Source organism: Athene noctua, chromosome 24 (genome assembly GCF_965140245.1).
Source record: "Athene noctua chromosome 24, bAthNoc1.hap1.1, whole genome shotgun sequence".
Taxonomy (NCBI): Eukaryota; Metazoa; Chordata; class Aves; order Strigiformes; family Strigidae; genus Athene; species Athene noctua.
The window spans coordinates 1937999-1958552 of NC_134060.1; the positions used below are offsets into that span (position 1 = coordinate 1937999).

At 44.4% G+C, this 20554-nt stretch overlaps 2 protein-coding genes across 2 annotated transcripts in view; one reads left to right on the forward strand and one right to left on the reverse strand.

The window, feature by feature from the left end:
- Positions 1 to 820: 820 nt before the first annotated feature.
- Positions 821 to 9259, reverse strand: C24H1orf94 (chromosome 24 C1orf94 homolog). The gene is made up of 6 exons (XM_074926256.1): positions 8474 to 9259; positions 4533 to 4993; positions 3481 to 3644; positions 2327 to 2398; positions 1749 to 1933; positions 821 to 1133 (listed from the first exon to the last, which is right to left on the reverse strand). The coding sequence occupies exons 1-6, from the start codon at positions 8707 to 8709 to the stop codon at positions 1106 to 1108; spliced, it is 1146 nt and encodes a 381-aa protein (XP_074782357.1). The 5' UTR covers positions 8710 to 9259; the 3' UTR covers positions 821 to 1105.
- Positions 9260 to 13347: 4088 nt separating this feature from the next.
- The window catches only part of CSMD2 (CUB and Sushi multiple domains 2), a 305387-nt gene continuing 298180 nt past the window's right edge, over positions 13348 to 20554 (forward strand). Inside the window, exon 1 of the mRNA XM_074925977.1 lies at positions 13348 to 13445. Coding sequence (XP_074782078.1) covers positions 13373 to 13445 — 73 coding nt within the window. The 5' untranslated portion in view covers positions 13348 to 13372. The remainder of the gene's footprint in view (positions 13446 to 20554) is intronic.

Sequence of the window (20554 nt, forward strand, 5' to 3'; positions counted from 1 at the left end):
CTTACAAAGTGCTTTGCTTACAGAGGTTAAGCATATTTGGTCCCATGGTCTTCTCCAGGGATGAATGGTGCTGTACATTTTGTAGGATCTGAAACTATTTGTGAAATACTCTTGCTGTTGTGAAGCAGTGTAAAGAGTTAATTTCACGTCTTGACTTGTATGGGTGGGAAGTATAAATATGTCTCCTTGAATTGAAGAGCAGGCCGACTGGCATACTACTGGGTATAGGGATGGGTGATTGCAAACTGACAGATCTTTGTGACCAAGACCTTATTCACTAGTTTTAAGGCTGGGAGAGACTTTTGTGGTAATTTCTTCTGACGTGTATCATGCAGGCTGTAGAATCCCATCTAATCATTCTACTTCTGACCCAGCAAACTGTGGCTGAAAATACAGCAGCCAGCCAAAGCCCTTGTCTAGAGGAAACCTTTCTGCTCTGGCTTCACAGGAATGGTGCAGGCTCCAGAGGAAGCAGAAGCTGTTTTGCGGGGTCAAAGGCTCGTTGTCAAATGTTGAAACTCCTCATTTAAATAACCAAAGGGATATAGTTAAACAGGATTCTCCATACAAGCTTTATGGCTTGGTCATCTTCAATAGTAAAAGTCAGATTGCCATCTGAATTAGCATCAGGGTTTGGGGTAAGAAGATAGGAACGTGTCATGCATGGAGCTGCACCACCCAGCTATTGAATGCATTTGTGTTAATCTCCCTCTGAATCTACAACTAAAGTTACTATCTCTGAAATTTGTGGCCAAGACTCTTTTCTATCAACTGTCTTTACTGCACCGACGTGCAATTCTAAGCAGCTCAGGCATTTGTCATAAATAAAACATTTTTATTATTTGTCTCCATCTTGCAAAACAAAAAGCCCCTTATTCTGTCATCCTAAAAAAAAATTATTTTGGATGAGTTGTCACGCAGCTGTTTCTTACCATATAAATCATAGGGGATTATTCTAGATGGAAATGTTCACTTTGGGGGAAAACATGAAATCTTTATAGGACTCATAGTACTTATATCGTAGGTTTTTCTTTGAATCCAAGGATAGGAAAACTGGCTTCGCTTTTTACATAGCTATCACTGGAAAGGTAGTTGAGGTTAGTTGTCAGACTCCTTCAGGTGTAGAACTAAACCTAAAACAGAAAACGAAATTTAGTCAAGCTTCAGGATATTACCTGTAACTTCCAAATTACTACTTTTTCTTCCTAATAATGGAACTCTGCTCTTTTTTTTTTTTTTTTTTTATGTGTAATCTGGTTTCTGGGAAGTATGTGCTCTTCCTGTCTATCCCATAAACATTTAACAGAAGATGACATAGAGAATTTGAATCTATGAAGATTATTCACCAGATTCTTGGATTAGTTTGATTTTTACAGTCCTTTAATTTCATTCTGGCAGTGTTGAAACATTTGGGTGTCTTATCATGTTAAACACTTCCTTTTTGTTAAGTTACAGTGTTTAAACTTTTTATCCATAATATTGATTGGAAGTTTTAGGTGGCATCTCCTATAGCACAGTGTTCCAGCTTCTTTCACCCCAAACTAACTGCTCTGCTTTTGTATCAAATTTATTTCAGAACTTGGACCTTATAGTAAATCTTCCCTTTGGTTAAGGTTTGGAATTGGTCAAGAATGTAACCGGGAAACCCAGCTCTTGATTAAATCTTCAGCTCTGTGCAGGTTTACAGCAACTAACAAGCTCTCCCTAAAGTACTGGAAACAAAAGAGAGTAAATCTTCATGGCCATACCCATAGGAAGGAGAAAGTGGGTACTGGATCCTGTTGCCTGCTGTTGGTAATAGATCCTGGATGTTGCCGGGTAGTGTAGGTGGGGTCACCTGCTGGTAGGGATAACCAGGCTGAACCAGAGAGATGCTGTTCAAGATTGGAGCGTAAAGTGGCTGCAAAATCTGCTGGGGGTTGTATAGAACTACCTGGAGAGGAAAAGAAATAGCATACGTTAAAAAAAAAAAAAAAAAAAAGTGAGACAGGAATACTGACAAGGCAGTAACCTCATAAATGGAAACTGGAGTTGTCAGGTATTTTTTCAGACGTGCACAATGGTGTCTCCTAATTTTATACAAAACCAGAGCATAAGCAATGAGTGGTTTTAGTTAGAGGCTCAGGGCCATCTCTTGAGGCATCTGGAGCACAGAGTGCTCCAGCAAACTCTGTTAACTTAGCCAGTTCAGCATCTTGTCCCCAAATGTATTTTTGTGATGGCACCAGTGTCAGTCTTGGCACATGACAAACTGCTCTGACTCATCTACTGCGCTTAGCATCTGTGTTCTGCAAATTAAAGCATATTCATAACCACGTAAACGCACCTGTCTCGAATAGCAGCCGAAGGATGGGTGCAGAGCTTGCTGATATGGGATCCTCGCTCTCTGATACGGACCCTGTTAAGCATATGTAAGGCATGATTTTTAAAGCAGTCTGGGTTGATCTATTAATTACTTTTGTGTAAGCTTTTTAGGGGAATGCTATGTTCAAAGAAACCAGGTTGAGTTAAGTTGCGTTTCTTAGCTTTGGGCAAAAAGTATCTCCCAAAGTCTGAGATCTCCAGAATAGGAGTCTGCTTTCTGCTCGGTGGCTCTGTTCTGCCTGGGGAAAAAAAAAAATCATTTCCCTGCTGACTGCTGAGAGGTGGATGGACCGTGAGCTCATCCTTTGGGAAGTGAGTATGTGTTGTCCTGATGAATCATTGACCTAATGGAAAAAGAGAAAAATCTTGGATTCTAAACTTCCACGGGAGCTCAGTCTGGCAAAAAAATGTGTGCTCTGGGTCATGTGTTGCCACCCTCTGTCCTTTATAAGAGGCTGGTGACAACCTTTGACAGCTCATTGGATGAACTGAGTCCTACTAGAGAACAACAGCTTTGTTTCTGGTATGTTTTGTAAATGATTTTTTTTTTTTTTTTTGTGGAATTGCAAGGAACTAGGGGAGCATAGCCCACAAAGCCATGGCTACATGGGTTTCCCAGTATTCATTCTTTTTTTTCTTTCAACTTGAGCATTGGGCTTCTTTCTCATCTTAGCTTGTTCTCTTACTTTGATACGAGGTCCTGTTTCACTAGCCTAAAGACAGCAGCATTAGTCTGTAAACAGGGCAATTGCATGAAATATTTGTAATGAATTACGTCAAAATAATTGTAACTACAAGATAAAAATGGAAACTACTGAAGGCTGAAAGAGGTCAGCATTCCGTATCTGTGTCAGTAATACTTTGGCCTTTGATATCATCACAACCATCTCAGAGGACCATGTTACACGTGCTGTTAAAGCTTTGTTTGTGATCCAAAGCCACTAAACGTAACTGAGTGTAGTAGGATCGAAATCTGGTTTCTTACTGTACCCTACAAATCAGCTCTCAAAATAGTAGTGCCCTGAGTCTGTCAATACGGGCCTGGGGGTGTTCTACTTTCTTCTCACAAAATGTTGGTTGTTTTGTTTTGGTTTTTTTTTTTTTACTTCATGTTACCTGAAACTGTGGAAAGATTAAGTAGCCAGGAGAGATGGGAAATGGAATGAAGATTATTCTTGGTGGTACTGGCTGATTTAATGCTCTGGTCATTATAGTAGTAAAGCAGCCTGAAGTACTTGCATTGTATGTAACACTTCTTTTATCCGGTGTTGCAGTAGTTACTGTAAAACAAAACAAGGTTAAAGATATTAATAAACATGTATTCTCTTTGTTAATCTGTGGAATTTTTGCAATTAAGAGGATGTGCTTTGCCTCTAAGCAAAATCTGCAATATCTGTTACTCTTGCAGGCTGTAGTTCGGCAACACAATGACCCAAACTCAGCAATTAGCAGTTGAAATTCACTTGGAGGGCCATTAAACTCTGACCCACAGGACCTGGAATAAAGCTAATTGCCTAAGCCATAAGAACGAACGAAATTGTAAGAATAGAACAAGAACCTTTGCCCAAAGTTCAAAACTCTGAGATAAGAATATTACCACAGAGAATGAGTTGCTTGTGCCTTAAGTCTGCAGACTGATAAATCTAGTCCAGAAACTTAAACAGTAGATGTGGACATGCACCACGACTTTTGTCTAATCTAAGATGCTTCAAAGAACGTTCTTGTCAAAACTCTGTGGAAATTGGAACCTTTTACATGTCTCACAATGGGTACCCAAAAGTCATGTCACTACCAAAAAAAATCCCATCAACCCCCCCCCCAAAACTCTACCCCAAACCCAAAAGAGTAGCTTTTAGAAAATACTGACTTAATACCTAAATCTCCATGGTCATGACTTTCCTTTATCTACTCAACATGTGAGAAGGACATTGGACAGGTGCTAGAGGGGAGGGGGATACCAGCATCCCAGTATAAACTGGGAATCCTTGAATGGAAAAGAGGGGTTCAATAGCTTTCAATCCCGTACACAAGGCCTGAAGGACATCACTACAGAGCAAATGCTGTGGCGATGCCTGACCTGCCATCTGCTTTTTCAACAGCTTCTGGTTTATCTCTTAGTTTTGCCATGACCCCCAGCTGATGTTAAGGGACCGTGCCTAGATCCATACCTGATTTCTTTGTGACTGTATTGGAATCCGTTTTGGAGCAAATCTTGGCCAACGGTGAGAGCTGCTGCTTCTGTCCTGCAGCATGACTTGCTGCTGTCGTTGACGCTACAGCTGCACTGCTCTTGGCAGAGCCGAACGTCCCCTTCTGTACGAACTCCTTCACTACCTTGATTCCCTTGGGCACTACCTCACTGCCTGTATTTCTGGCAGTGTCTGTGTATTCCAGCAGAAATGGCAGCACTAGCTTGCTGCTCTCCGTGCTGTGATCGCCTGTCATGCTGCTGTCCTCCAGCCCCTTGGAATTCTTGTGGGGTTTTGCTGAATGCAGAAGGCTGGTGATGACTGATTTAGCAGAAAGCGGCAAGTCACAGAGCGCTCTTAATTTCATCTCTTGGTCTCTGTTTCCAATCACTGCTCTGTATATACTTTCAAGTCCCTCTGGTTCACCTAGCAAGTAGTTGCTGTAAGGAAGTAGAACATGGCTGCCATTAAAGGAGGTTTGACTTAATTATTGATCTACTTTTCTTGACGACTCCTAAACCTTGCATTTCTACATGTTTTGTGTAAGACTCAATTATTCCTTCTTAACCAGAATAGAGTTTCATCTTTGACGCTGTTCTTTTCCAAAGAACCACATCGAAGGGGGAAAACCAAAAAAGAAAACTGAACTTAGTTAACGCATCTGCCCAAGGATAGCTGAAGTTAGATGACAGCATTATAGGTCTGCAAAAAATGACTATAGAATACACGCGTAAAAATTTGAGTCAAAATATATTTTGATTCTATGACACAAAACTTAGATTTTTTTTTTACAATATGATTCTTTGCTGGCAGTGGGTGTGAATGAGTTAAATATGCTTTGAGGTGGGTCACACTTGTCATGAGGAAGAACTAAAGGCTCCCAGTGCCATAGCATTAGAGCACTGGGTTAGCCTCACAACACTCGGGGAAGCGGAGAAGCCTCACTCCGTTACACAGCTAAGCCCTGTGGTGGTTTTCATGTCTTTTGTCAAAGATGGTAAATTTAACCCTGTGATTCTGGACATGAAGAGTTTTTGGGATTGTATGCCTTGTATCCCAGTGTTCTTAATGGGAGAAACCTTGGGTTTTTTTGTTTTTTTGTTTTTTTTCTCCAGGCTCCAGCTTTGCTTAGTTTCAACCTTCAGGCCTCAGTGGATCCTTAAATCTTTGCAGCCCAAGGGCCTGAATTTCCTCGGATTGACTTGTCATTACAATTCAGTTACCGCTTGTAAGGCTTTAACAGGGCTGGGTGTTGTAGTATTTGTAGCTCATTAACCATCTTTCATCTAGGGAGGTAAGTCTGTCAGGTTTAACCTGTAGGGTGTGTCAGAAAACACCTCTGTACCTCCCAAAGTCCTCTGGGACCTTACAGGGAGACTGACTGCCGTCTAAGTGAGACAGTTTTGTGTTCTTTTAAGACACACCTATGTGCCTATTATAGTTACCTGCTCAAAATACTAATTAGTGCCTGTTGTGGTTACCTGCTCAAAACACTGTTTTAAGTTCTGGTTTGCTCTTTCACATCCAGCTATGTTCAATAACTTACTGTATTATCAAATTACTCTTCTTAGCTTGGGGGAAAGACTGATGCTCTGTGCACACACTATATAGATACATATATGGTTCATAAACAGCTAAAATTGGGAAGTTCTAAACTGTAAATGTATCTAATTATCTCTAATCATAGGATCACTATAATTAGTAGGATGCTGCTTCCCCCCTATTTTTAAAGAAATTCTCTTTAACAAAAGCCTCAACAGATTTATACTGTGTATGTGAAAACAGAAGATTGTTAGGCAACTTTTGAGTCCTGTGCTTGAATACGTTTGAAGATGAGAGGATGCTGCATGTCATGTTCCTAGCTCTGATGCTTCCTATGAAGCTTTGTCCTTTTCTCATGGAAGATAAGCTCCTCTGTTGGTAAACAGTGACATCCTCATCAGGAGGTTCCTCCTGTCACCTGCTCTGGGTTTTCTCAACAATTTGTTCTTCCGTATCTAGATGCTGCAGAACAAAACCAGGAAGGTGAAACTTGTTGTTTGTTCAAAAGATTCCAGATACATTTTTAAAGTGAGCATACACTAGCAATTTGCATGAGTCAATATTTTAAAATAATTAAGGATTGCTAAATTGAAGAAGGTGGTGCGGTGTAATCTTTGGCCACCGATGATTTGGATAACACCTTTATTGACAGTTGGTACATGCTGAAAGATTTTTCTCAATCTGACTCTCTATGAGTCTTTCAGGAGTAGTAGAGGTAGCTGAGGAAGGATACAGAAGCTCCTACCCCAAAGGTAGAAACCTGACCTAGGGCTGTCACGCTTGGATTGCTTCTCTTTTAAAGCAGTTCATTGAGCTCTGTACAGTAATTTGGCTTTAGCTCTTCAGCTCGGCTGTTGTTGGAAGGTTCAATGACTCTGAGGTCTTTGAGCAACCAATGATCAACATACTCAGCAGTATGAGTGTGTGTGCAGAGGGTTCTTCTATCCTGAAGAGCCTGCTAGCTAATTACGGGCAAATGTTGCTGAGCTAAATGGCCAGATGAGCTGCCAAAGGTAACTCAACCCCAAAGACGAACAATGAGTAGAGGGTCATTATTCTGAACTCAAGGATAGTACTTTAGCCACAGGACTACGTCTTTTTAATTTCGACTAAACTGAAGTTGCTGAGTTTGTCTCAGGTCATTGTTGCGGGGGTCCTGAAGTTCACAACCTCACAGGAAAGCAGCAAAATAAAAACTATTTTGATCTGCTGTCTGACAGTTGCAATAGCTTCAGGGTAACTGCAGGCTGAGCAGGCTAGAAGTCATGTTACTTAAGCCGGCCTTGCTGCAGTAGATGTACTGCTAAAGACCAGATCTGTATTTCTTTAAGGATAAAATGTGTTATTAAAGACAGAATTAAGATTATTAGTTCTTCATTGGTTTGTATAATGACTTCTTTCCTCAAAATTAGCAACTGTCAGAACCAAAATATACGGCGAACTGAGCGTGTGCTCATTGGAAAGGTATTTCAGCTCTAACCTACCACTATAGGCAACTCCATGGACTTCACTGATTATTTGTGGTTTCCCTGGCATGGATTCCGGGGACTCTTGAAGCTTTTGGCTTATTTGGGATATGGAGGAGAAAGGAAAGCAGCGAGGACTCCGAGATGTAATTCCCAGGTTTCTACCTGATATGGTGTTAAGTACGTACCCTTCTGTGCCTCCAGGTCTTCATCTGTAAGATTACCTATTTTCTCATCTGTCAAGTTATCTTTTTTCTAAATATGAAATAATTGTTTATGCTATTCCGTGTACCAAGAAAGATGGGCCAGGTTTTTGTAACATTTTGTTGGGAATTTAAGAACTGGACATGTGCTAATGGCTGCTGATTGTTAGCTGGATTTATAAATTTTACTTTTTCTCTTTCAGGAACATACAGTAAATATTATTAATCTGAAGAGCATGCTTCCCTCTTAATTTTTTGTCCTGTGAAACATGATTTGGCATAAATTTTTCTGTGCTAAATTCAGCTTTTCTTTGTAAAGATCAGCTGTTTACAGTAGCTTCCTTATAACACTTTAATTTTTGATTTTGCTCCTTTGAATGCTGCTTTCACTTCTTCCTGTAAATATTTTGATGTGTGTGTGGTTGTTTTTCTTTTAATGTTGTGGGGAAGCGAATGCAGCAGCTGCTTATGGTGCTTCAGAATTTGAAGTAGTCAGGATTTCATGGGACACACTTTTTTTCCAAAGAAAATTGGTTATAGTGGAAAAAGCGGGAATAATTTGCCTCATTAGGAGGCTGTCAACAGCAAACGTACCCTGTGCCCCAGGATTTTACTTCAGCAGGTTACAAAAGTCTAGTTTGGAAAGGTGCAAAAAGGAAAGCAGCAGTCTTTTTCACTAGAGTTTGGGCAACACTTAGAGGTCTCTTACCTGCTCTGGGAGCTGCTGGCGTCCCGCGGTGGGGTCCCCGAGATGTCTGAGCAGAGAGCGTACTGCAGCAGGGGCACCAGGGCCGTGCTCTCCTCAGAGGCTTGTTGAACACGTTTCCAGATCTCGTAGCAGGCAGTGTCCAACCCATCCTGGGGAGTGTCACTGTGGATCCAGATGTGCCTAGGGAAAGGTCCCAGTGGGAACTGACCTGAAAGCCTCTTCCCACCAGGGAGCATCTTTCAGCCTCTTCCCGTTCACAAATGGTCCTCTTGAAAGTGGTTTGTGTTGGTAGTGAAGAGCCATGGCAACCATGGAACCTTGGGGCTGGCAGCTGGCAGGAGGGTTAACAGCTGGGAAGGTTCACAGGCTGCCAGCAGCAGGGGTGGAAATGGCGGCCTTGCGTTCTTTTACGTAGTTGAAAGTGTTCTCCAGCAGAAATCTCAACAGACTCCAGTCTTCTGCCCCACGCTGTCCCTGCCTCCCCGTACTTGAGCTGTGTCGCTTCTCATGCCTCTGCAGGTGGTAAAGCCCCGTGGAGTGCACCAAGGACTGTCCCTCTGGCCCTTTTCCCTTCTCTTGCGCTCAGTCCCTCCTCTTGCCACTGGCGTGAGATGAAGAGCAGGGGCCTTGCGTGAGGGAGGCACGAGATGCGAGAAGCAGCGGGATCGGTGCCCACGTTCTAGTACATCCAGGTCCCCGAGCAAAGACAATCCCACGAGTGGGCTTGCCTTTTCCCAAGGGAGGAGCAATCCGCACTGCCTTCCCCAGCCACCTCCCTGTGGGTGCTACAGGGACCTTATCTCCTCCCACGGGACGAAGGGGGTTTGTTTGGGCAGGCCCAAGACGTACTTGGTGGAGAATGCAGGCAATGTCGATTGTGGCGTACCACTTGGCTGCCTTTGACTCCGGTTCATACTGGAGCTCTAACATATCGGGTAGATGGAAGGGGTGTTCCTGCTTTAGTATTTACTCTGCACAGCGCAAAGAGGAGGAACAGCCTCCCTGTCTGAGGCCCATCTAGCAACACATTCCATTCTGACTCGCATGGTTTGTGTCCCTGAAACTCTTCACAGCCCAAGTTGCACACAAGTCTGCTCTATCAGGAGATAAGAGGAGGAGGGACTGATTTGACTTGCATCTTGCAATAGCTGAACCTTTTTTGTACTTGGCTGCCTTCTGTTCATGCTGTGAACATCTTGAGTCTGTGTGTCACCTAGGTTAGCCAGGCCCACAGGGCTGCTGCTACGGCAGCATTTCGAGTTGAGCTTTTGTAATTTTTCAGCGTTTCTGGAAGCACAGTGTCGCTTTTGCCCCTCTGTGATGGAGGGGGAGAATATCTTTAACCACCTTGTCAGCCCTTCTGCTGCCATTTCAAAAACTTGTGCTCTATTTTGAAGCTTGTGTATTTTTCAGCAGCAGGGCTACAGAATTTTGTTTTGGGTAATGTTTCTTGTCAACATCCTCTGTTTGGGTGCTGGGTTATAAATTTATCTAGGTGTGAAAATATCAGGCAAAGTATTTTTGAAATAGTAAAGATACGTGCACACCTTCAGATGCAACAGCTGTGTATTGGATTCTTTGCTACCAAAATCATTACACTGTATGCTAAGATCTTGGGTCTGTACTTATCTCCTTTCAGATAATCCAGGACTGGACTCTCCTGTCTCGTAAGCTAAATAGTGACTGGAGTTTCTTGCTAATAGAAATATTATTCAGAGCTATATCTGAACTCATGCTTATGCCTGGATAAAAGCTCTTTTCCCTCCAGTAGTGATAATATGTGGTTGAGAGAAAATAAATGAAGTTGTGTGGCATTTAGTAAGATGTTTTGGGTTTCTTCTTTTTTTTTTTTTTTTTTTTTTCTTCCCCCATACCAAATTACTGATTGCGGTACTTAACATTTTAGGGAACATGGTCATGCTCCCAGTGTGAATGCCTCCTCTAGTTCCTCCTGTCACCAGAGCAGTTGTATGTGTGAGCCAGGATACTGGCTGCATTCTCTGATACATGATGCAGGGGGAGAGAGGAAGAAGAGCCCTAGGGATGTGGTTTTGTGTCAAAACTGGAGGGAAAACCAGGTTTTGATGCTCTGTGTAAGACCTTGATTTTTGTCAGTCCATCCCTCCGTACCGGGAGGACTTGGTCCCAACCCGTGAGTTGCTCTCGGCTCCATGGATTAAACTAGAAACTCGGGGATGTTGCAGTCGCTGTTATTTATTTTATTTGTAGGAATCACAAAACAGATCAGACTGTTTTGGCAGGGAGGGTGAGGTACTGTGTGATAAATGGGATATAAAAAGTTGGCTAAAGAGCCGCAGAGGAAGGTCTGGAGGCAGCAAACTCCCTGCAGCCCGTCTCTGGCTGCGGGTGGCAGTGCAGAGCAGAATTTGTCTCTTGGTGGGTGCTTAGACTGAAGACAGGATTTCTCTTTTAGTAATTTTGCAAGGTGAGAAGGGAAGTGAGCGGTAGGGGTTAGAAATGGGCTGTTAACTAGAACTGCAAACGTGTCCTTGTCAGAGACGGGCTGTAACCAAAGGAGTTGGTGATGGCAGCGAGGGCTGGGGCTGTGTTCTCAGCCTCGTCCGTTTAGCGGTTACATGCAGCGTATTCCCTTGAGAGTTAGAGCCGAAACCTTAGACCCTTGATGTGGAATAGATGTGATTTTATGAACCAGGAGTGAAGTGGGACTGTATCTCCTCGGTGACCGTTCCACGCCTGCAGACGGCTCCTGACGCAGGGCTCAGCCCATACCCCGCTGGCGTGTGGCGACCGAGTCTCAGCCTCGGCTGAACGCGATTTGGGGACGGGGGGGTCGAGGTGGGTAGCTATATGAGGGAAAAACCAATGTATGGAGCTGTGAAGTGTGGTATAACCCTGTTCTCTGATCCTTTTCTGTTTGGATCTGTGCCTTTGAACAATAAGGTCTATTTGAATAGGATACTGCAGTTTAAACAGACATAAAGCAACTCTTTCATGTACCAGCCCTGGTTGCCTTGGCTCTTGGCTCGGGTTCACAATGTAGGCAGTGGAAGGATTGAAATGCAGAGGGGACCCAGGGAAAGTGAGTAAGAGGATTGATTTGAGGGTGGAGGGACAGATTTGCAAGCCCTCGATATAATTTGTTTTTTCGCTGTCAAATAAGCTCATTCAAGGCAACCGGAACAAGACTGGAGAAGGGAGTTTTGCAGCAAGAAACTGCAGCAAATGCAAAGCACTAAGGCAAGGGGGATGGGTGGCGAGTAAAGCCACCCACCCTGGCTGTGGCCGCTCCGCGGGGCGAGCTGGGGTGCCGGAGCGGAGGGGGCTCCAATGCCTCCCTCTGCCCGGCCTCGGCGTCCAGCCTAGGGTGGGCGACAGAGGGGGGGAAAATCAAACAAAAAAAAAAGAGGAGGAGGGGGGCTGGGGCTTGGGAGAGGGACTCTGGGTCTGGCAAACACCCCCTGCTCCGCTGATGAGAGGATGGCAGAGGGGCTGCTCCTGGGCTGCTAAACCCAAAGGGAAACATTAAAGTAGGTTCTGGTTGGGAAGAGGGAGAGGATGTTCCAGGGTGTCTTCTTTTTTTTTTTTTTTTTTTTTAAGCTTTGGTGTCACGTTTGAGTTATTTTTCTTGTCCATAGATCTGAGCATCATTACCAAGATAATTAAGTTCCTGAATGTGGCTTTGACTGCATTTCTTCCCCATCTTGTGTGCAGCTACAGGGACAAATGTACTAATAGATGGTTTATTTAAAAAAAAAAAAATTTAAAAATTGAAAAAGGGGAGAAATCCCACTCTGGGCAGCCCTGCAAAGGGGCAGCAGCACAACAGGCAGTATGATGCTGGCTGGCTCGGTGCAGGAGCACAGCCAGCGCAGCCTTCCCACCTCCAGCACACCTTCTCCTGACCCAGTCCCACCAGTGCCAGGCATGGTTCTGGTGCTGGGATCCCGGCTGCGAGGACAAGTTGCAGACTGGGTGTGTGTGTGTGTGTGTGTGTGTATGACTCTTTTGTCATCTCATGTGTTTGTACCAAAATTTGCTTCATCACCAAAATTGTGTCAATATCATCAAGTTGTTTACAGAGGCTGAAGGGGGGGGGACGCTCTGGGAGGCTGCAGCTCTCTGGCAGATGTCTTCATAGCAGAGATGCTGCCTGTGTCTGTACATATGCATGCTGTAAAAGGGGGGGGGTGGGTTAGTCCTAGATGAGAAACCTGTAGTGTGTATTAAATATAATACTAAAGCATAATTTGATGGTTTGGTTCTGGTGGGGAGGGTTGTGCTGGGTTTGGGGAAGCAGAACTGAGGCAGATCTATTTGGTGGCTGCACAGCAGCCCCTCACCCATAACACCCGTGCCCTCTCCCCTCCCCAGCGTTTAGTGAGGAGGAGAACAAAGATATGGGAATGATTAATCAACTGGCTAATAAAAAAGTATAAATCCCTGGGGACTGTGTGCTGCTAATGCCGAGGAGCTGGCTCTGAGACAGCCACCGGGAGGGACGAGCCAGCCCTCCTCTCCTTTCCTTGCCTCTTCTCTCCCCGAGCTGCTGCCACACTTGGTTCATTCCAGCTGCAGAAGCTCAGAGCCTTCCATGCGGTGGGATTTTTATTTTTTTTTTTTTCTGGGCTGAAAAAATTTAAAAAAAAAAAAAAAAAAATCACAAGCCTGACCTGCTTCCCCCCCCCTCCCGCCCCCCGCCCCTCTCTTTCCTTTCTCCTCTTCATCCAGCCGAGCCGAGGACTATCCCAATCACAAAAGGGAAGAAAAAGGGGGGAAAAAACCCCAACAACAACCACCAACCCCCAGCACGCCCCATTCCTGCTGCCCTTTGACATGCAACCTTCCTTGGGATGGGACAAGCCGGGATGCAGCTGCGGCTTTGGAAGGAACTGGGGGAAACTGGGGATCTTTGCTCTGATGACCGTGGGAGTGAGCTCCTGGAGCCGGGTGCTGCTGCTCGCCGTGGGGCTGCTGGCTGTCTCGGTGACTGGTAAGTGTAATGGAGAAAACTGGCAACTTTAGGAGCATTTTTTTTTTCATCCTGCTCCTTAGATCAAAGCAGCACTGTTAATCCTTTTTTTTTTTTTTTTTTTTTTTTTGGGGGGTGGTGGTGGTGGAGGGAGGAGGACACTGTGTGTGTGTGCATGCACTTGTGTGTCAGCACATGCTTCCCTGTCGTGGTCCATAAGGAGTAAGATTTTCTTCAGACCTTGTAGCTTTGTAAAAGAGAGTTTCCCCTCTGCCCTTTTGGGAGCAACAATTTTAAGCGATGGGGTAATAAAAGGTGGCTTTGTTTGATCTCACTCCCCTTCTCTGGTGGGTCAAATCATTTCTGCACAGTTGCGCTCTGATAATGCGAGATGACTGTGAAAAATGCCATCACGGTTTCCCCCTCTGTCTTTCCCTTGCATCTTAATTCAAGATTTCACTACCCTTGTGTTTGCCCGTAGCTGGGAAAATAGATTTAGGGTGCCTTGCATGAAGATGGAAGCACTTTTCTCTTATTCCCCCCTGCCTTTCAGGTTGATTATCTCTTATATTATGAGCTCTTTGGCCTTAGCATCGTGTTTTTTTTTTTTTTTTTTCTTCTTTTTTTTTTTTTTTTGTGAAATATGTGTTTATTGATTTGAAAGATAGCAAATGATGACTTGAATTTGAGGGGAGTTTGCGTATGTCTCCTCCCTAGCTTCTGCAACTGCCCCTTGTAGCAAAAGCATATCTAAGGACTGAAGTTTATTTCTGATGTAAACAGCAAATATTTAGGGACTGTCCTTATGTGTGTGTAGGAGGGGGAAGAGTAGGAGAGCTGAATGTTTGGCAGTGTCTTTTCAACACTGTGCAGTGCCCCGATTTCCACTAGTTTCTAAGTAACGTTTGTCTTGTCTGCTGTATCTTAGGCTAGAGGAATGTGTGTTTGTATGTTGATGTGTATGAAAGCTTTTTTTTTTTTTTTTTTGGAAAACTTTCTGGAATGCAACACTGATTTGATTATGTAAGGCAGATTTCCTCTAAGGAGATCCAGAATGAGTATGAACTGCTCCTCCTGAGTACTCTTGCAGTGGACCTGAAGAGTTTTGCTAACTGGAAGTCTCTATTAGGAAAGGGTCTAAAACCACCCAAACAACCTACAAGTCCTGATTAAGGCTGAATATTTATTTTCATGAATGTTTTTCCTTTCTTTAGTAGGAGCCTGTAGCTTGTACATGAGAGAAAACCATTCCAGCAGCTTCTGTTGTGCTTTTCTGACACAAGTAGACTGATGTAGAGGTACCTAAATACATGATTTACTACATAAGGGGTTTACAGCTTTTTTTTTTTTTCTGTCTTGTAAACTATCTGTAGCTTGTTTGTACCAGATCTTCCAGGCATCTCTCTGCACCTGCTTGTTCAGTACATAATCCTTTCTCCTCAGGCCCTTGGCTCGCTGCTCTCTGCACTGAGAGCGCTGCCTGTTCTGGATCCTTCACCCAGAGGTTGGTGCTCTGTGTTGTTTTTCTTTGTGAGCAGATCTGCAAGAGCTTTTTAGACCTCGGATGTTTTTTGTTTGCATTGGAGCTAGAGGCATAGGTCAGCAGCTTCTCCTTCTAAACAAATCCTGAAATCCCAGTAGTGGTCTTTTTGTCAAAGCAAGATACCAACTTTGAAATCAGTCGCTTGCTGCTGGGTATCCAGAACACAGCGAGCGTCCACGGAGTGAATGCACCCACCCTGAACAGGTTTTGGGGTGGTTCTAGGGTGTAATCCCAGGAAATAAATTTAGTCTGGGCTGGGACTTCTAGTACATTCGCTGAGCAAATCATGAACCTCTGTAGAACAGAGTTCCTAAGAGGCTTCAGTTCCAACCTCTCCTGCTCCTAGGGTTTGTGTAGGTAGTAATAACCCAGAGTACCCATAGTGTGGCAGTAGAGCTGTATATGTAAAACTATCAGTTAGTAGTTCTGGCCGTCTTAAAAATAAAAAGGGAAAGCAGCCCTACTCCATCACTGTGCTCCATCAGTAGTCCTGTTGATCAAAAATATCCTTCTGAAAAGGGCCCAAAGCGTGAACTTTCTTCACATGCTCCCGCGTCTGAAGGCAAGACAGCATAGCCTCTGTTCATGCCAAGAGCAGGGAAGGTGGTGGTTGTGATGTGCTGAAGTGGGTTGTGTATGTGGGGAGTAGGGGGAGAGGGAGTAGTTTGTCTAGTTTCCCCTTCTAAGGATGCAGTAATGATTTACCGGTGTTTTAAAATTTGTGGAGGGCACCGGCTTTGTCTGTGAGTGGACTGTGATCTGTGCGTGGCCTCTCCGAGTGCGTGGGATGATTCTGAAATTGTATTTCTTGATTGTCAAAACAGTTGGGACCAGGAGTGGTGTTCCCTTCTGGGTAACCACTGTGCATTGGCACTAGAAGCTGCATTTAGGGTACGTGCTGGCTGGGTATGGATGGATGTACGCTTACGCGGTTTCTTTAGAAGGCCTCTTGGAAAGGGGGGGGTCTCTACCATTATTTACCCACTGCTTTACGAGTCAGCATCTTGTTTTGTAACGAGCTGTGGAAAGACACACTGGCTTGAAACGTGGTCTGATGAATTTAAACCCATTGCAGGTGTTTGTTTTTTTTTTTGGTTTTGGTTTTTTTTTTTTACGGACAATAGTTTTTGGCAGACTCTGAGGAGTGGAGGTGTGGGAAGCTGTTTATGAGTTTTGATGTATGTGTATGTATTTATGTTGTAAATCACCCTTTTATTTTGTTCTGTTGTCTTAAATCTCCTCAGGATGAAGAGCAATTTGGGGCACTTACTCTGCCAGGGAAGGAATTTCAGTGTGAAATACTCTGATTTGAGTGTATTTTTATTTTTAACCGGTAAGGATGGGAGATATTAACTCGAAGTGGTGGATAGATACTTTTTTTTTTTTTTTTGTAGGAGGGAGGGAAGTGAATAGTCACCAGCCTGATTATATTTGATTGTGGCACATGATGAAACTAACGGTGTGTTATGGCAATAGCTGAGCATATTGTTTTGATCTGAGTCGTACGATCGCTGAAGCAGTGGGGGTATCAGTGCTAAGTGGAATGAATGATTCCTGTGTATTCATTCATGTCGTGCTACTGCTTCTTGTTACTGGAAAGGATTTAGAGTGACAGATGTTTAGAGGGTGCAGGTCTTCTGCACGGGATCAGGCTGGCTTCTTGGAGAGGTTGGGGATACTGAAGGCGTGATGTTGCTTTACCTTGTCTTCGGGGAGAGGGTATGGGATCTCGTCCATAGGTCTTCAGGACTCAGTGGGGTAACACAGGTGATCCTCAGGTGGATGGGAACACAGAGCCTGATCCTTCCCTCTCCACTGGTCTGTATACACAGGGCTGGGCCACCATGTAGCCCCCAGGTTTGGCTGGAGGGTGGTGGATGTTTGTTCTTACCCCTTCACACTGGTGTGCATGCTTGTGAGTTCTTGGTGAAGAACATCCAGACTCGGCGTGCTTTCCTCTGTGGAAGAACGTGCCCATAGGGAAGGGTGGGGGAAGAGGAGCCCTTGTGAGGGAGATGGCTGCATAGTATCTAGGACTCTACTCAGGCCTTGGATGTTTGGATCACAGTTCATGCTTTGGCACTGTAGGCAAGCAATTTCACTTTTGTCGTCCTTTGTATTGATTAATGAGTTCATCATTCGGGGTACAGGAGGCTTTCCTTTGCTGTATAATTGTTCATTGCCTGTCGCTCTCATCCTTTTTTGTCACGGCCTCTCAGTGCTGCTGAAGAACATCTAAGCTCAAGCTTTCCTTGCCACTGAGCTCAGTCTCTGTTATGTCAGATACCTCCTCGGGAAATTTTGTATTCAGCTGGTTGATGGTTCCCAGCTGAGCCAGCCTGCAGTGGTACAGAGGTGGATGTCTGCTCAGTTGATACTCGGTGGCTGCCTTCCAATTGTCTAGGAGTTTCTGTCAAAAGACGCTTGTCAAAATGGTGTGGGGAATGTGATCCAGGCAATCTGCCATAGATCCCAGTGGATACACTTTTTGCCAGGGTGGTTTAGGGCTCAGGCTGTAGTTGAGATGTTGATCAGGTGAGCCATTGTAGTATCCCTGTTATAGAGAACACATTTTCCTATGCAGAAGTGACTGTGTCTTATTAATCTACTTTCAGGGACAAGCGAAGCATAATTTTTGCCCCCCTGCTGCCAGTTTGCTGTTAACCACTCGCACCTTTGCTCCAGAGATTTGCAACTGCTGAATTACCGCGGGGTGCTTGCTGCCTTGCTCTGGTTCCTGAGAGGTTGGTAGGTTGTGAAGTGCCAAATTTCACAGCTGTGCTTATGTTCCTGCTGATTCCCCCCCTCAACTCCTACTAAAATTTGGCATGGATCTTGACTAGAGGAAATGGTTATGCTCTTGTTGAGGGTTAGACAGGTTTGGGGGGAGGTCAGGCGGTCGAGCCTCCGTAACAGTGACCGTGCAGCATCCAGCCGTAGCAATAATGCCTTTGTGGAGAGCGGGCTGAAGGGCGAGGCTCATCTCTGTGCTGCTTCCATCGGGTACAGCCGAGCCCAGGGGTAGATTTCTAATAGTGAAACCCTCTTTGGAGATGACAAGTGTGTAGTTCTGTGGTTAACCGTACTAGGTTTGGACCTGAGTTGTTTGTTAGGACTGTGCAGCTAACCTTTGACCTTTCACTCTGACTACAATGCATACTTAAGAGGCAGTTTGTATAGGTATAGCTGGTATAAAGATTTTTGGGAGAAAGCTGCAATAGATGTCTTTGTGACTGTAGTGCTAGAAGAGAAGTCTTACTAACTCCATTTTTATCAAAAGTATCCTGAGACATAGGGCAAGAGTAATTTTTCATAGGCTTTAGTGAAATTATAACAAAGCTGTGTTTAGCTGAGTGGATTTTAAAAGATACTTCTTTACTATCCTCCACGTTTCTAGGCAGTGGGAGGTTCAGAAATACCGTGAATAGGCCTAGATTTGAATTAGCCTTTTGCCCAACAGAGTATAGCAAATTCAAATGGAAGGGGAAAGATGAGACTTTAAGGGCTACAAAAAAGAGATTATTAAGTTGAGTAACAAAGCTTTAGTACTTCTTGACTTGGTAAGTCCAGCATTGAGTTGTCTATTTGACATGTACAGCAGACAAAAATATCAGAGGTACCGTAATCACGTGTGTTGGCTCTAATACCCAAATGCAGCCTCTGTGGGTGGAGGTGGATGATGGGAAGGTTAACAGCATCAGGCTTTAAAGGGACTTAAAACCAGTTAAGTTTTTCCTCTACCCAGAAAGACTGGCCATAGGAACAGGGATGACCTCATCAATCTTGCCGTTAACTGGGGGCTTACAGTCTTAGCTTGGCGTTTTAATGACTTTTTGCGTATTGCTTCTTCTTGACGTTTTTCTGTTAACTATATTTATTGAGAACTCCAATAGGTACATTTGTCCCCTAGGTGTCTAAGGCCAGGCAGTGAGGCTTGTATGATACCACCTGATACCTTTGGTGTAACCTCTTTCAGAGCAGAGGCAACCACAGAATTAAAGGGCCTTCCTGATAAAGCACTCTTAACCTGTGATAAATTCAGAGCCTTGAGAGGGCTGTGGAAGTGGCAGGGAAGATACTGCTGTTGCCTGCTCTGTGTCTTCTACAAGTGCCAGGTCACAGAAGCCACAAACAAGTCCTTTTCCACCACATTTTTCTACCGTGGTGCTTTGCAAGGAGCGGGGTCTCTGCGTGCTGCCTTTTGTCCTCTGTGCCCAAGGGTGGGGAGGGGTGGAGGATGCTCTGCCCTGGGTGCCTGTGGGTGCCTCCCCGGGGCAGCCCCAGGAGCTGCCTCTTGGGTGTTGAGCCTCTTGCTTTCCTGAGTGACTCGCACAAGGTCATTTGGGAAATCCGTGGCAGAGCTGCAAACGTGTCGGTCTCAGCCTTAAACAAAAGATTGCTTTTCCTGTTCGGTTTCTTAATTCTGTGCAGAGGAGCGTGAAGCTACTTCTTGTGAGGTGCTTTCAGTGCAACTGTAAGGTTATTTCTGAAAGCCTCCTGTGGTCTGCCTTCTCAACGTAGGCACTTGCATAGCTTTCAAAGAAATCAAGATACAACGATTTTAAAAAAAAAAAAGTGATAGTAGCACCCACAGTTTCTGTGTTTACACAGTGTTTCTGGAGGAGTGAAGTACAGTGCAATTATGGAAATCGATGTACTTTGCTTGCAGTAAACATGATGCAGTGCAGTAATCTGCAAAATATATGTGCTTCTGCCATGCTATGCAGTGGCAGACTGATCTGATAGTGGTTAATGTGTAATTGGGAAAATCCCATTGATTAAAGAAATCAAATTAACTCTGTTTCAGTCTCTTTGCTACCATGGACACAGCCAGCCAGATTTGAGACAGTATTCTGCAGGGAGCTTGTATGTAATTTTTTTTTATACCTCCCTTGCATGAAAGTGGAAAAGAGTTTTAGGGTGGGTTTTTTTTTTTTCCCCCACCCTTTTAAAATGTGATTCACAGTGAACAGTACGGGGTTTGTTCTTTCTTCCCAGTGTCAGGTGCATTCCCTGACTCAATCCTTTGCACTAGTGGTTGCAGTAATTTTCCTTACAACGTCCAGGTATCGCCGGTGTACTAATAAACTGTTTTCTGTGCACACACCACTGTCTGCTGGATGGAAGGAGAACTGGCCGCTGTGTCAGAGTCCTGCTGGTGACAGTAATTTCTGGGAGGTCAAAATAATTGTGGAGAAGGGAGGTCTGGTGATCTGTGACTTTCGCTGGAAGAGGAGAAGGGTCTTGCAACTGTGGTTGCCAGGGCGACGTGTGATAGGGGAGTAATTAAAAGAACACACAAACCTTCCCCATTATTGATTGCAAAAAATCTACTTGAAAATGATCTGGTGGCCTAGGTCTGGGGGAAGGAGGTACTTGGGGAGTTGAAGGAAGTGGAACATGACTTGAAGAAACACCTGTGCAACATGTGGTATGGAGTGTACTGGTAGTATGGCATCCTGAGCAGCTTTGTGAGCGGTGGTCCTTGTGTGCCTAGTGTGGTGTAAACACAGAGTTGGAGGTGGCCCTTGCCTGGAAGAGTGTACGATCTAAACTATCAACAAGTATTGGATATAATTCCTGAGCG